Source organism: Gasterosteus aculeatus, chromosome 7 (assembly GCF_964276395.1).
Source record: "Gasterosteus aculeatus chromosome 7, fGasAcu3.hap1.1, whole genome shotgun sequence".
NCBI lineage: Eukaryota > Metazoa > Chordata > Actinopteri > Perciformes > Gasterosteidae > Gasterosteus > Gasterosteus aculeatus.
The window spans coordinates 26,080,830-26,094,355 of record NC_135694.1 but is presented as its reverse complement, the minus strand read 5'-3'; the positions used below and the strand labels follow the sequence as shown (position 1 = coordinate 26,094,355).

Genomic DNA, 13,526 nt, shown 5'->3' with positions numbered 1-13,526 from the left:
ATGCGGAGAATGATGTCATGTCCTCTTCCTATAGTGCAGAAAGAGAGCTTTGTCTTGTCGAGGCCGAGCCTGGTCATCTAGGTCACATGTGACATTCACAAAACACTTCTCGAACACAAAATAAGTCCGGGCACTACAAACTAGTCCATTCAGATGTGTTTAAATGCCAGTGGTTTCTGCAACGTGTACTGTATTCTTCCTGTTTGTAAATATAGTAACATTTGTACCGGGTTAGAACGTTTAAGTGGGATTTTCATTTTTTCGTAAAAGCAATGCATCGTTAGAATAGAAACGTCTTGGTTTAGTTCGTCCTTCCTCATAAGATTGTTTTTGGATGAAAAAGTATGCTATTTACAATGTTTAGATTGGTGCTCTACTTCACTTTGAAAGTTCAATAGTCCTGCAGAGAACATGCTTCACAGCTTGTGGTCTGTTCGCGCATTGTTTTGGTTTTCATGCCTCCATTTTTACCAATACGATCATCTGAACCCACTTTAAACGACCTGACCGGCATCAAACATCAGACGGATTATTTTTGGTGACGTAGTCAAGCATTTAGCAGCTAAAGAGACGGATAGTAGATGATGTAGATGATTTCAAATAAAGTTACTTGCGTCCAAACGAGCAGCCGTGGCAAAGAAGCTCTGTACACTTAGAAGGTGATAATTGTTGTTGTTGCTTCCAAGATTGTTCCCACTTGCTCCACGCTGCAGTATGCTAAGCTTACATACACTTTAAGGAAGAAAAACAACTTGTAAACCATAATTGCTACGCGGCGATGAAGCTAGTAAGACTGGACTGTGTTTCCGCCAACAAACCAAACCAATGTCTCCCAACATAGAGCTTTTCGGCCTTCAGTTCTTGTGTCAAATCTTTATTTTGATAGAATGTCTGCAGCACAGCGAATCACTAGTTTGACATATAGATATTCTGCAATTAGTGAATATAAATAAAGTTGGAATTTGGGTTGGCATCTCTTATTTTTCCGCGGGAAGCTGTCAAATATTAGGAATACGTCAACGCTCAATATGTCAGCCAGCTTTTTTAAGACCCTTCTAAGATTATTTTGGGGACGACATGAATTCACCTTCAGCGAAGACCGGACGCGCTAAAGACCAGCACATGACGCGCAGGTCTGATTTGAAGCATTACATGCATAGCGTTCAGTAACGAGAACCATGTGTGTCCTGCGTCTCCTCACCCCCCCCCCCCATTTCCCATCTGTGCCCTTCAGGCCCTCGCTCCAGTCGCCTCCCACTTCCCTCTTCCTTCAGAAGCCGTCTGTTTTTGTTTTCCAGCCCGGGCTCTTTGCACAGGAAATTGTATACATTGGGAGCATTCAGGAAGGCAGAGAGCAGCTTTCCCGTTTGAGTTCCAAGTTTGGTCACATAAAAAAATGGGGTAAAGGAGAGAAACAGAAGTCAGCTGTTCTCCTCCCCTCACTTGGATTCCCTCCTCTTTACACAGTCTCAACATTTCAACGATCCCTGCCACGAGTCCATCTCTAAATATAGTTTATTCTAAACATCTCAGAGTGCAAATCTCACTCAAAGTTTAAAAAAAAAAAGCCAACGTTCCCGAGGTGATTTGCTTCTCTGTTCATATTCCTCCTCGGCTACAGAGGAGCCAGTGAAAAGGGGAGAGAGTGGAATGAAGGAAAAGAGGAGGAGATATAAAAGGAGCAGAGAGAGAGAGAGAGAGAGAGAGAGAGAGAGAGAGAGGCTGGCTGGGGGGGTAAAAGAAAAACAACAGGAAACCGAGCGATTCTAATGCCGTTTCTGCAAATCCTTTCCGAGATAAAGCAACGGGCCGCCACGTCCCGGCCGAGCGAGTTTTCATTGATCACCCCTGGCGAGTTATGACAATCTAACGGATTTATACTCGAAAATGTGACGTCACTTCTGCTCTCAGCCTCCCAACAGTGTGGTTCATCAGAATGTGAGCGGATGCAGTTTTCTCGGAGCCGTTGGCTGGGATTTCATTGTGGCTGCTTTTCTGACCCGCAAAGTGAACCTTCTGCCGGGGTCCTATGGATCGATCGCCGTGCTTCCAAGGCTCTGTTTGTTTTAATCGTCGGGACCACTAACTGGAGCCACATGAAGAATAAAGGAACTAAACAGAAGTCCAAGAAGAAAGGAAGTGAAAATGTGTTCGGCTGTGACCTGATAGAACATCTGCAGAGCTCAGGACAAGATGGTAAACTCTTCCTTTTTGCTTTATTTAACTTACTTTACAAACTACACGCAACTCATTTGGTTTATTACTTGATACATTTCTACAGAATACTGTTTGTACTTAAAATCAAGGTGTATTAGTGGTTTTCTGGATTATTGTAGCTGTAATTACCTTTTGCACATGGATCATGTGAATGCAGTAGGACAGGTAACACAGAAAATTATATTAATGTAACAAATAAAGGCTTTATTCAAAGATAACCTATATGAAAAGTAGGTCTACGTGTGTTCTGCGCTTACCGTAGCGAGGCCATTCATTCACACATTGGCTGTGTTAAATGGTCATTTGTGACTTTGGGTGTGGCTCTTACATTTTTTCGTGTCAATGTGATTATAGTTCTTATGTCTGGTTTTGTGTCTTGACAAAAGACTGGGCGGTGCTGCCGCCTATGGATGAGAGAAAACCGTTATTTACGCTAAAAACGGGAGAGCGATGTGGTTCGGGGGGTTGTTTGGGGGAATATGTCATTTCATCTGTTTTCTGTCTCCTGATCATATGTTCCTTTTCTATAACCGTCATCTGTTATTGCTTCGGCGAGGAGAACCGCGACACGTACAAAAAAGAAGAAAAAAAAAAAAAGAGAAATCTCCCACGTGCACAGGCACATGAATAGCTGTGTGGAAGATAACTTACAGGAAGACCTGTGAGAGTGGAAGCTCTGAGCCGCTGCATTCAGGGCAGGAAGCGAGGGAGGAGGTTTGTGCCCGTCGAGGATGTCCAGCAGACACATTGTGCTTTCAGATTGGTCGGTGCGTTGGTTTGTCACCGCTTTTGAATGTCACCGCGAGCGCCGGACAAACAAGACACAGGGGAGACGATGAGGTCAGAGGTGGTGACCATTTAATTAAAACGTTTTTATGGTGAGATAAGAAAAGTTATGTTAAAGCGTGCTTGAAAAGTGGAATGGATCAAAACGATTGTACTTTTTTGTTTTTATATCCCACTCGCGGTAATGAGTCTTTGACAGGGAGAGAATACTTTTGACCGTTAATGTGTTAACATGATTCAATATTGGAATCTCTCAAGTAAAAATGAGCAATACAAAAAAAAGTTCTCACACTTTCTGTTTCACACAGAAAAAATATGATAATGTTGAATTGTTACCTTTTGTAGGACTTCAATATTTTCAGACTTTACATACTTCAAGTGATCAGGTTCTGTTAATCTGGCCCTGCACCTTTTTTGTTTAAACAAAGTTTCAACATTTAAAGGAACATTTCACATCATTGTGTGAACGAACAGGTTGCACCGGCGGACTTTCTGTCGGGATCGAGTCTGATTGCAACTTTCAATATGACTTAAAAAAACATGAATGTAGCATCAAGTTCCTTTTAAAAATCTGTCCGGTGCTTTCGTTGTCTGTCAACAAGAAGCAGAGATCTTCCGTCAGTGCAGAGAGAGGCGCTAAATGAAGGCTGTTTGACCACAGGCATGTTGATGAAGGTCCAACTAAGTCAAATCGATTGTAAATGACAGATTTCTGAAAATGAACCCTTCCTGTAACTTTTCATTCATTTTGTGGAGAATGGATTTTTTCAAGAAAAAGAGACATGGAAATAACAGTGTAGTTAAAATAGAAAAGTAACCAAAAGAATGACTAATTACAAGGATACAATGGAATAAAATAGCGTTCATTAAAAAGGTTTAGAAATGTGACGGAGCACGTGGAACTAAAACTCTCAAAAGACTCTTTCTGTTTTATTTTACAACATTCTTTTTGTGATCATCATTGAAGTCATTCCACATAAAATGTTTTTCTTTAAATCTGCACAAACTCATCATTCATCACTTAATACTACTTGAAAATGTGCAGGTCCACGTCAGACTTTTAAAATGAAATTAAAAGCAAAAAGCAAAACCAATTTGAAAGTTCTTTGTATCTGAGAAGAGTTGCACTTAATGAACATTATTATGGATGATCAATATCGGTTTCTTCTTCATTTCTACTGACCGCTCCTTCAACCACGTAATATGTACATTACTAATGCAATAAAATGAACTATTTCCATATATATGCTGATTTTGCATTAAATTGCTACCTTACGTATAAGCTAACGGTGGCTTGAGGTCAGAATTTAGCTGTAAAGCTAAACTTACGATTTTTCTTTTTTAAACTGCGAGTAAACACACTTATGTACAGAAGGTGATGTACTGTAGTTCAGAAGTCTGTGAAGGTCACTGGTAAGATTTCAAAAGCGATTTTCTATTAGAGGAAGTGTTGTAAGTAATACGAGCTACAAGGACTGGGTGTGTCAACCTTCCTCTGAAACAAACAAACCATTTTTAACTTCCTGTCAAAGTCCACCTACAATCAGCGGCCCTAAGGAATAGAAAAGAGACCTAGTGGAACAAACCCCGATATACCATGAAGTCCAACCTCAAGTCCAGGCCTCGTTGCTGTCCGACCTTTAGATTCACGGTTCCTTCTCCCGCCTTTTTGAGATTTGTGTGTGACCCTCGAGCCCGGTGTGTGACTAAAAGTACGTGACTGACGCGATTTCTTAAATCCAGTTCCTCAGGTTCTGAAGAAATGTGCAGAGTTTATTGAGGAGCATGGGATCGTGGACGGCATCTACAGACTCTCGGGGGTCACCTCAAACATCCAGCGTCTCAGGTACTCGTGCAACAAAACATATCAGACATTAGGTGATAAGAATTCTGATTTCATTTTAAAGCATCGGCGTTTTAACATTACATCATAATTACCTGGTTAATGAGAAAATGCTCAATCAAATAGTCAAGCTAATTTTTTTTCATTTACGGGTGCCGAATAAATTCCTAATTTTCTTTGATTTACGTGATCATGTTTTGTCAGATTAATATTGAGGGCGTTTCTTTTTTTTTGGCCACAGCGGCGTTGGCCAAGTGAATAGACTTCTATTATTATTATGTTATCTATTATGCCACATACTGGAACAGTTAGCAGGGGTAGTAACAATCAAAGCATTCAGCTAATCCTCTTCGTTTGTGTGTGTGTGTGTGTGTGTGTGTGTGTGCAGGCAGGAATTCTGCTCCGAGGCGTGCCCTGACCTTACAAAGGAAGTGTACCTCCAGGACATCCACTGTGTGGGTTCCTTATGTAAGCTGTTCTTCAGGGAGCTGCCCGTTCCTCTGCTCACCTACGAGCTGTACAGCAAATTCACCGTGAGTGCACGCGACGTCTACACTTTTGGGAAGTGAGAAAAGTTCAAAAGCCTGCGTGGCTTAGGCGTGGTTTCACGGCAGATTCGTGCTTTATAAACAGTAATTAGTGGCAGATATTTGTGGCAGCATCATGAAGACCTTATTTATTACAGCGTTTCATGAATGTGGCCGTATCTCTCTGGCTCAGAGCTGTTTTTATCTCTTCCCTGGAGAATACAGTGTCCATAGCAGATGTGGAGTTAGCTGAATGCAAAGGACAGACTGTATTAAGTCATCAAACTAAAGAATGATTTAATATCATTATTCATCTTTGTTATTGCATGCACTGCATGAAGAAACTCATTGTGCAAGACGGACTTTGTCTAATTCTTTTATCTTTTTGGGTGTGTTTTCTTGGGCTACACGCTTGCCAAACTGTTCTGGCAAGTGACAATGTATAAATATCGCACTATTCAAAGATTACAACGTTTTTGTTGCTGTCCCTTCGCGATCATGAGGGAGGGGGGGTCAAGGTTTGTAAGGAAGCGAGTGCAAAAACATTCCAATTTAAATTTCCAAAATGAACTAGTTAACCTGTGCAGACACACTCTCCACATTGAGCACTTTTTCTGGATAACCTGCAGATGATAGTTTAGAGAGGAGAAGGAAAGTGTAATACTTCAGTGCTTCACGCTCTCTGTGAAGCTCTCTGTGTACCCTAACGGGCCATTAGCATACCTTTGCATTAATACATCTGCTGCTGCTGGGGCCGGAAAAAAGGTCAGTCCTGCAGTTTATTAGGAGAATCCGTTCCTCACACGGCAAGATATGATGGAAAAAAAACACTTTTCTAGCCAAACGAACCGTTAAAAACAGTCATTGAGCACAATATGTACATTACTTGTGTATTATTGATTAAAGCACAATGTCACTTTAAAGTTAATCGTGCTTCGGCTACACATACCGGCATAAAACAGCACGTTAAAAACAACTGCTAACGTCGACGACCTCACGCGTGACCAACCGATGCTGCTGACATGCTCAGCTGTTTGGGCTTAAGTCACATCGGTTTGACCGCACGCACTCCGGCACGTCGGCTCAACTTTATCGAGGCTCGATAGAAGGACAGGCGTGCGTCAGGAACACAGATTTACCCTTTAACACGCCGAGCCTGTCAACTGGTGATCTGCGGTGGATGGTATCCCAACCACACTAAAGAAGGACCGTAATGCTGGTTTGGCTCCAGGATCAAACATCCAAATCTTTTAAATCCTTCCCCACCTTTTTTGAAGTGGATATTTCTGACTTGGACGTTCTGTTTCTGTTTGAATCGCAGGAGGTGGTCTCGGTCCAGGGGGATCATGAGAGACTTTTACACATACAGGGAGTTATCAAAGAACTGCCGACCCCTCACTTCAGGTGAACTTCAGCCCCTCACACTCATTTCACAGCGAGCAGAAAGCGATTGTCCAACCGACTGCCCAGATTTGACGAATAATGCTGTGGTGGTTGTGACAAGAAGTCTTGTGTGTCCTCAGGACTCTGGAGTACCTTACTAAACACCTGGCCCACCTTGCCACCTTAAGCAGCCAAACCAACATGCATACACGTAACCTGGCCCTGGTCTGGGCTCCAAATCTATTACGGTGAGTTCGGCTGCTTTACACTTGAACCATGTCCCATAGAGAAGTTAACATAGAGATGATTTCCAGTCTAGAAGATTTGTACTTTTTAGGCTACTTTAGCCTTGTATTTCTACATTATACGTGTTTGTTTACAATTCAAAGGATTCTAATGTAAATTATCTTTCATTATCTCAGATCTAAAGATATAGAGGCATCGTGTAATAATGGAGACATGGCTTTCCAGGAGGTGCGGATACAACAGTCAGTGGTTGAGTTCATTCTAAACCACACAGAAGAGATCTTTAGCAATGCGGTGCAAATAAAACCCAAAGAAGGTATTTTCGAAATAGATGTAAACTCTTTTTTTTGTTTTCTTTTTTTTTAAGACAAATTTGTGGGCTTTAGTAACCGCTATTCACCTTTTCAACTTACTATACTTTTCCAGGTGTGACGTGTGGGGAGAAGTACGCCACGCTCCCGATCAGTGGCCAGTGTGGGCCGATGAAACTGATGAGCCTGGAAGAAGCCCAGGCCCGTTCCTTAAGTCCGGACCACCCTGTGCATAAAGAGCGTCAGCGAGAGAACAGCCTGCCTAACACCAGCACCGCCACGCTCTACCACACCGTCATAGACGTGTCGGACAGCAAGTATGACACATCTGGACGCAGTCCATTGAACGCGTTTGATCCAGGGCGCTGTTTGAAAGCACCGGCCTTAATACTCGTGTTGGTCTGTTAGGAGGAAGTTTTCTGGGAAATCTAAGAAGTGGAAGTCCATCTTCAACCTGGGACGCTCTGTGGAGTCAAAGGGAAAACTCAGCCGGAACGGCAGCGTGTTCATAAGAGCACAGGGGACAGGTAAAAGTGTCCTGAGGGAGAGTCAACAATGGCACAACCGTTTCCCCGATTCTACAGCTTCCCGAGTTAGAATATTCAAAGTGTGATCATCCTCTTTCATACAGAAAAGGCAGCTCTTCGTCCCTCCAGGAGCATGGAGTCCATGTGCTCCTTGCCAACAGGTGGGGCAAAAAAACAACAACTAGATACTTTGATTCAAGCGCAGGGCAAAGTAAATATGACGACGTAACACTTCATGTCTTTTTACCACACAGATGACGACAGATCAGGAAACAGAGCCAGCGGATCCGGCAGCACATCTGTTCCAGATGTCAAGTCAAGGACGCTGGGATCCGACTCGCTCTTTGATCTGAGCGAACACGATGCAAACTGGGAGTTTACGAAAGGGACGAAAGCTGGAGGGGCGACAGGTGGCTGGAGCTCCAGCGTGGAGCCAAAGGGGTCCGCAGGGGCCTCCGCACCCCCTCAAAAAACACTGCCGGAGCAACTGAAGGTGTTCAAAGGCGACGACCTCAGCGGCTACAAGCCCACCTCTCCGAAAAGCCGGAGGATGTTGTACTCTGGCTCCTCCCACAACAGCTCCTCTCGGCCCTCCTTCCCGGGAAGCTTCTTCCCGCTGGAGTCCTCGCCGAGGCATCAGCGAAGGGCCGTCAACATATCGGAGCCTTTCGCCGTGTCCGTACCCCTGCGCGTGTCCGCCGTCATTAGCTCCAACAGCACGCCGTGCAGGGCGCACGTCAAGGACAAGGCCGCTTCTCTGAAGCCGTGCAAAGAGAGCTCAGAGCACAGCGGCAACAGTGGAAGGAGCAACACTTTCCCACAAGTGGAACCCAAGAAGCAGGACGCAACGGAGAAGAAGAGGACGGAGGGGCCGACCTCGAGGGTCCTGGCACGGGGTGAGGACGTGTCATCACACGATGAAGTTCCTAAGTCATGCATGTCTGTAAGATGTCATCTCAACACTTTTTTTTTTAATTTAGATGCAAGCAAAGAAGTGTTGCAACAGGGTCATGGAGAGGTGAATACTTCTGAACTGGAACCAGCGTCCAGTGTAAATGGCAGAGAGACGGCGCCCTCTGCTGGGGGAGAGGTGCACAACCAGCAGACTACTCCTCAAGGGGTAAATCATGTAGGGTGTTACGGATGCTCTCTTTGGTTGGGGCTTACGTTTTGTGTTGATTTTATCATCATCTGGATTCTCCCAACTCGAAAGGACACAAATATTTCAAATAAATAAATAGTAATTAAGTCAAACAACGGATGGTGTCGGCGTTATCAGCAGCCAGCGGCCTTGGAGTGATCCGTCTAATTCTCAGGCGTCAAATGAATTCAGATAACTGGGATTAGTTAGGAAGTAGGAAGTAAAATTAACACTGTAATATCAATTACAATACACCTGCTAAAGGAGGAAAGATTTGTTCCTCTTTTTTATTCCAACTGTCCTATGATTCATATTTCTGGAATATTTTAGTGGTAAATTGATAAGACTGATAAGAATAATTATGTTTTATAAATGGACTCATTGGTTATATTTAATCTTTGCCATTCCATTTTTCTTTTTGTTTCTCGTTTCTACCTCCTCAGGACGAGGGCTCTTCCACTGGGGAGGAGCTGTGGTCGGACCCCGACCCGGAACTGAAGATAACTGAGCCCGAAGCCGACCTGCTGGCTGAGACGCTCAAACCCGTTTTCACCTCAAAGAGCACGTGTGAGGGAAGGAAGTTGACAATGGATGTCAAGTCAAAACAGAGCCGCAGCTCTCCGTCTCTGTCGCTGTTGTTTCGGGACCAGCCTTCGTGCCCCCCTCTGAGCGATCACCTTACCCCCACTGGGTCGGACCCGGCACGCAAAAAAACGCCCCCAGAGTCCGACATCTTACTCTCTCGTCCCAATAACACTGCAAAGCTGCGTTTAAACATCAAACCCTTTCATGAAGATGACGCGAAACCGGGCCGCCTTCCCTCAACAGAACCACGGTTGGATAAAGTTGTGAATCCCTTGACGATAGAGGACACTCCAACCGTTGCCGTCTTCTCAGGAGCGGATGAAACCCACAAAGAATTAAAGGAACTTGAAGTCCCCCAAGGAGACAAGAAAAGCGACTCTGGTGGTGATGCAGCGAAGGAGAGCGCGCTTCCCGCTGTGGACGTCATCCAGAGGCTGTCGGTGTGCGTGGAGGAGAGACGCCTCACCTTGGAGCTGCCAAACCTCCACCACGACGAAGGATGTGGAGGAAACCCCGAGGAGCTGGACCTGGTGGAGCCCTGGGAGGATTTCAGCTCCACCAAGCAGTGGGTCACCAGTCCGCTCCACTCGCCTGACGTGGAGGAGTTGTTTAAGCAGCTCTCCCCCTTCGGCACTCGCGGGGAAACTCCGATTTCTTCTCCTTCAGTCGACAATAACAAGCGGTGTCTTATTAAGAGCACTGAGCAATCCTCAGGGAACATTCCCCCGACCAGCAGCAGCAGCAGCAGCAGGCCGGAGACTAAAGGGGCGTCGGGGGTCGGTGGGAGCAGCAGCAGCGTCGCCACACAAGCTCACACGGGAAAGGGCAGCGCAACAAGACAGAAGAATACAGCGTCATCTCAGAGGTTCTACAGGCAGATGTCTTACGAGGCCGAGAAGAGAGTGGAAAACTGCTTTTCTAAACACCGGCCGTATTCACTCAATTTAGACCTCGGCCATCGATGCATCAGAGACATTTCCAACCAGCAAATCCGAAATTCATCAGAGTTTTCGTCTGGTCAGAGGGGATTACTGACCTCCTCTGAGTCGGTGAACAACAGGCTTCCCTCAGAGCTGGACTTGTTCCTGAGTGACCGGCAGGCGCCTCTGCGCCGGAACTCCGCCCCGGTCAGCGTGTCGTCGGTGCGGACGGCCTTCATGATAAAAACGTGCCAGGCCAAAGCCGTGCCGGTCGTCCCCCCGAAGGTGCAGTACAGCCAGATCCCTCCCTGCAGACGCGAGAAGGACGTTGATGCGGCGAAGGAACTAGAAAAGGATCACCCCAAAACGCCCGCGGAGAAAAGCAACGCGCCGGCGATGTCGGATCTGAAGGAGGAGCTGGAGAATAAAGAGCCTGAGCCCAAACACCGCAAACACCCACAGGCCGCCGAGGCCGCGAAGGCCAGGCCTGCAGGTGAGCTGCCGGTCATCGCCAGGAGACACGCGCCCAGCCTGGAAGTGTTCGTCGATTGTCCCAGACCCAGCAGGGGGAACGTCTTACAAAGGCCGTCCTTCAGGAACAGACAGAGACCCCAGAGCCTCATCCTGCTCAGCCCTCCCTTTCCCATCATGGACCACCCTCCGACGGGGGACGACGGCAAGCCGCTGTCGTCCATCAGGAGCCCGAGCGACGCCTCGGCGGCCAACGTCTTTTCCAAGGAGGCGGCGGACAGCGTCAGGACGTCGGAAGGGCTCGCCCTTCAAAACAAAATGACCATTCCGAAGAGTGGACAGAGGCTGGAAACGTCAACCAGCTGCTTCTACCAGCCGCAGAGGAGGTCGATGGTATTTGACAGCAGGAGCCACAGACAGATGGAGTGACAATCGGGAAGTGATATGATGTCGATTATAGCTCTGTGTTGTGCTGTGATTCACACATTTCACTGAGAGGGAGGCTTTGTAAAATTTCAGATTTTGAATCGTTTGAGAAGGTGTTGATTCATGTGAAAGCCATTTAAACTTGACCGGAATCTAGGGCTGTAACTAATGATTTATTTAAATGTTCTTGATTAGTCAATTGAATGTTTGGGCTTTTAAAATATCAGAAATGGTCATTGGGTTTCTCAGAGCCCAACTTATGTTTTTAAAACGGCTGGTTTGGCGGAAACCAAAAGATATTCAGTTTACTATCACAGAAGACTTTGAAAACAAATAGGAAACAAAAGGGAGGATTAACTCAAGGTCCTCTTAATGGCTTTTTCAAGAGGTTTGGACTGCATCTCACAGTCCCTCTTGTAGGATGGAGTTCATTCAGTTGCGTCCTGAAGGCGGCTCACTGAGCGAGTGTCGTCCACTGAGGAAGACACATGGTCGAAATCTCCTGCAGAAGCTATTAGGGACTATGCGTTTATTTATTTATTTTTGGGTTTAATTCAGAAAGTCTTTTTCAGCCTCTGCCAGTCCAAAGAAACTGTTGTCTTGTCACCAGGTTTGTAGTGGGCATCAGACTGCTTGTGGTCGTCACTGGAAATGGGGATTCAGGGCCTTTTGTATTTTCTATGTCTGGATTCTGCTAAAAAAAACAACTCAATTTTTAAAGAATCATAATGCAGAACCAACAAACCAACCGACGCCGTCAGTGTCCATGATGTCACGACGTATAGTTGTATTATTTTAATTTACTGACCTGTTAGAGTTCCTTCTGTATCAGATTGCGACCTCATATGAATATTCTGAACTGAAATATATCTTTGGACATTAAGGACTCTGAAGAAACTACAGAACTAACAAAGAAACTATTGGACAACCAAAAATTTGATGGGTTTATTTATTCCTATATTAAGATACTCGTGTTATGAAGTAAACGTGATATATGCTATATGTATTGATTGGCTCCGTGACAAGGTGATGTCAATGTGATTTTTTTTTAAACTAATATTTAAAAGGAAATTATTTTTTTCTGATTTAAATGCATCAAGAGGTTTTTGATGGTTTTTACCCCCTGATGAACTTCATTTCAAATGTATCTTTGGTTTCCATAATTGTTAGATATTTTATGGCTTTTGTTTGTTCGTTGTTTGTTTGGTTTTTGACTATAACGACAACCAGTATTGTAGAAGAGGGTATGTGATGTTATGAGGAGTAAAACCCTGGAGCTGCTGACGGGGACCTGGAGGGCAAGTTTGTGCAAGCTGACTGTTTTTTACGTGTTTGAGTCAAAATCATCTCCGGGTTTTTATTAATTTTCTTTGCATTTAACAAACAAAGGATCTGACGTATTGAGCTTTATCACCCATGAACATAACAGAGTTTGGATGTTAAGAGTCTCCGGTGTATTTTCTAAAGATGCGGATGTTATTGAGGTGAAGTTTGGATGGACTGGATGAATGTTTGCAGTGTTGTATCCAAAAAAAAGATTGAGAAAGGAATGTTTTTTAAATGTGTTTTGTAACTTTTGTATACTTGTTGATACTGAAAACGATTGACGAAATCGTCTGTATTCATAGGAAAAACAAACCGAACTGACAATTTTAGATGATGGTTTTGTTTAAATTTTATCTGAAGCTATGTAAAAAAAAAAGACACTTGATGACTTTTATTGAAATCAAACATTATGGGAATAAAAAGTTCTGAACTTTCTATCTGATGGGATTCTGTGGTTGGCACCCGTGTAGCTTTAGTGTTCTATATATGAGAGATTATTATAACGGCTTAATACAATTTTGGGGTTGAACTGTGCATAAATATGTCACTTTGTCAAACATTCGTGTTTTTTTGGCTCTGATAAATCATCCAGCTGCGTTCTTTGCCAGCAGGTGGCGCTCCTGCGACACACTGCGCGTGTGAACGAGCCACTGAACTGCGGGATAAACAGCGAAAGTCCGCCTGCTTCTCTACATCACGACATCTCAACAGATACTGTGGCCGAGAAGAAGGGGCCTCCAGCCCGTCTCTACACACGAGAAAAACCGACGCCCTTTGACCCGTGACCCATTTCGCGTCAATGTGTTTACGCGTGTGC

At 44.7% G+C, this 13,526-nt stretch overlaps 1 protein-coding gene across 2 annotated transcripts; it reads left to right on the top strand.

Annotated features, from left to right (window-relative positions):
• The first annotated feature begins 1,700 nt into the window (after nt 1-1,700).
• On the top strand, nt 1,701-13,144 carry arhgap31 (Rho GTPase activating protein 31). Of its 2 annotated transcripts, none has more exons than XM_040181424.2 (12): nt 1,701-2,196; nt 4,747-4,849; nt 5,235-5,379; nt 6,695-6,777; nt 6,897-7,004; nt 7,179-7,318; nt 7,429-7,630; nt 7,722-7,840; nt 7,945-8,001; nt 8,095-8,736; nt 8,821-8,960; nt 9,425-13,144. In XM_040181424.2, the coding sequence occupies exons 1-12, from the start codon at nt 1,947-1,949 to the stop codon at nt 11,384-11,386; spliced, it is 3,951 nt and encodes a 1,316-aa protein (XP_040037358.2). In that variant the 5' UTR covers nt 1,701-1,946; the 3' UTR covers nt 11,387-13,144. The 2 variants fall into 2 exon arrangements, with proteins under 2 accessions (XP_040037358.2, XP_077962879.1); XM_078106753.1 differs by lacking the exon at nt 1,701-2,196 and adding an exon at nt 2,806-2,931.
• The last annotated feature ends 382 nt before the right edge of the window (nt 13,145-13,526 follow it).

Coding starts and splice junctions, on each gene's coding strand:
- arhgap31 (XM_040181424.2), top strand. CDS start 1,947: ATGCAGTTTTCTCGGAGCCGTTGGCTGGGATTTCATTGTGGCTGCTTT. Junction 8,002..8,094: donor CATGTGCTCCTTGCCAACAG/GTGGGGCAAAAA, acceptor TTTACCACACAG/ATGACGACAGATCAGGAAAC. Junction 8,961..9,424: donor AGCAGACTACTCCTCAAGGG/GTAAATCATGTA, acceptor CTACCTCCTCAG/GACGAGGGCTCTTCCACTGG.